The 1,425-nt window shown below is 45.2% G+C and overlaps 1 protein-coding gene across 1 annotated transcript; it reads right to left on the reverse strand.

Annotated features, from left to right (window-relative positions):
• Window positions 1–20: 20 nt before the first annotated feature.
• Window positions 21–557, reverse strand: LOC112255309 (stonustoxin subunit beta-like; the record flags this gene model as incomplete). Its single annotated transcript, XM_042312174.1, has 1 exon — window positions 21–557. A coding segment is annotated over one exon (516 nt), but the record flags the coding sequence as incomplete, so codon positions are not given.
• Window positions 558–1,425: the final 868 nt, after the last annotated feature.

The following is a 1,425-nucleotide window of genomic DNA, read 5'->3' on the forward strand; positions in this document are numbered from 1 at the left end:
CCATTATTATTTCATGTTTATTTCAGGGAGTCAGTGTGTTATTATTTACAGAGAGACACTGAGTCGCCAATACACCAAAGCCTAAACCCTGGATAGAGGGGCTCAGTGAATGTGGGGGTGAATGTGATCAGGTGGGTCAGTGTGTCAGAGGAGGCTCTATAGAAGGACAGAGTGCCGGCTGGCCAGTCCAGATACACTCCTACTCTGTGGGATCTGGAGGAAGGGACATCTATGGTAGTGGGATTATTATTGTGCCAGGCAATGTAACTGTTGTCAGAGCAGGACAGACTCCAGGACGTGTCATTGTGTCCAAGACAACCACCCCTTCCTCTCCTGTTGATTCCTTTATATGTCACTCCTATAACAGCCCCCCCACTCCACTCTACTTCCCAGTAACAGCGCCCAGTCAGACCCTCTCTACACAGCACCTGTCTATAGTAGTCAAATCTCTCTGGGTGATCAGGATACGGCTGCTCCTCGCTCCTCCATGTCACCTTTCTGTTCTCCTCAGACAGAGAGAGGAGTCTGTTTACTGTGTTTGGGTCCAGTGTGAGATCACAGGCATCTGATGGATGAAACCAGACACAATATTAGAAATCATCATCATTCACATTAGAATGTTAACTCACTTTTCACTAATTCATTTAAAGTAGATGTTTCTAGGTATCAAAAGGAGAAGTTGAGGTAACTTGAGACTTGTTGAATCATCAATTACACACACACACACACACACACACACACACACAGTCAAAGCAACTCTTTGTAAACTTTGGTGTCCCTGATTTCTGCTTCTGTAGAACTACAGCTGATATTTAATATGACCAAGTCAGTAATGATGTTGGTCTTTGACTTTGACTTAACTTGAATTAAGACTTATTCTTAGTCATATTCTTCACAGCAGTCAACACTCACATTTTCTAAGTCCAGGTTTCATTCTGTTCTCTCCACCATGTTCCACACTGTAGCGGTAAGCAGAAGAACAGACAGTCATTGAGGGATACACCTGAACACACACACACACACACACACACACACACACACACACACACACACACACACACACACGTATATAGCATATATCAAGCGAATGTTCGTCTGTGTGTGTGTGTGTGTGTGTGTGTGTGTGTGTGTGTGTGTGTTTGTGTGAGAGTCCAGTGTGTTTATGTGTGTGTCCAGTGTGTGTGTGTCCAGTGTGTGTGTGTCAGTGTGTGTGTGTGTCAGTGTGTGTCAGTGTGTGTGTGTGTGTGTGTGTGTCCAGTGTGTGTGTGTCCAGTGTGTGTCTGTGTTTGTCCAGTGTGTGTGTGTCCAGTGTGTGTGTGTGAGTGTGTGTGTGAGTGTGTGTGAGTGTCCAGTGCAACCCCACACACAGTGTAAATCTCTCACACACACACACACACACACACACATGTGTGTGTGAGTGTTTGT

This window comes from Oncorhynchus tshawytscha, unplaced genomic scaffold (assembly GCF_018296145.1).
Source record: "Oncorhynchus tshawytscha isolate Ot180627B unplaced genomic scaffold, Otsh_v2.0 Un_contig_17223_pilon_pilon, whole genome shotgun sequence".
Lineage (NCBI taxonomy): Eukaryota > Metazoa > Chordata > Actinopteri > Salmoniformes > Salmonidae > Oncorhynchus > Oncorhynchus tshawytscha.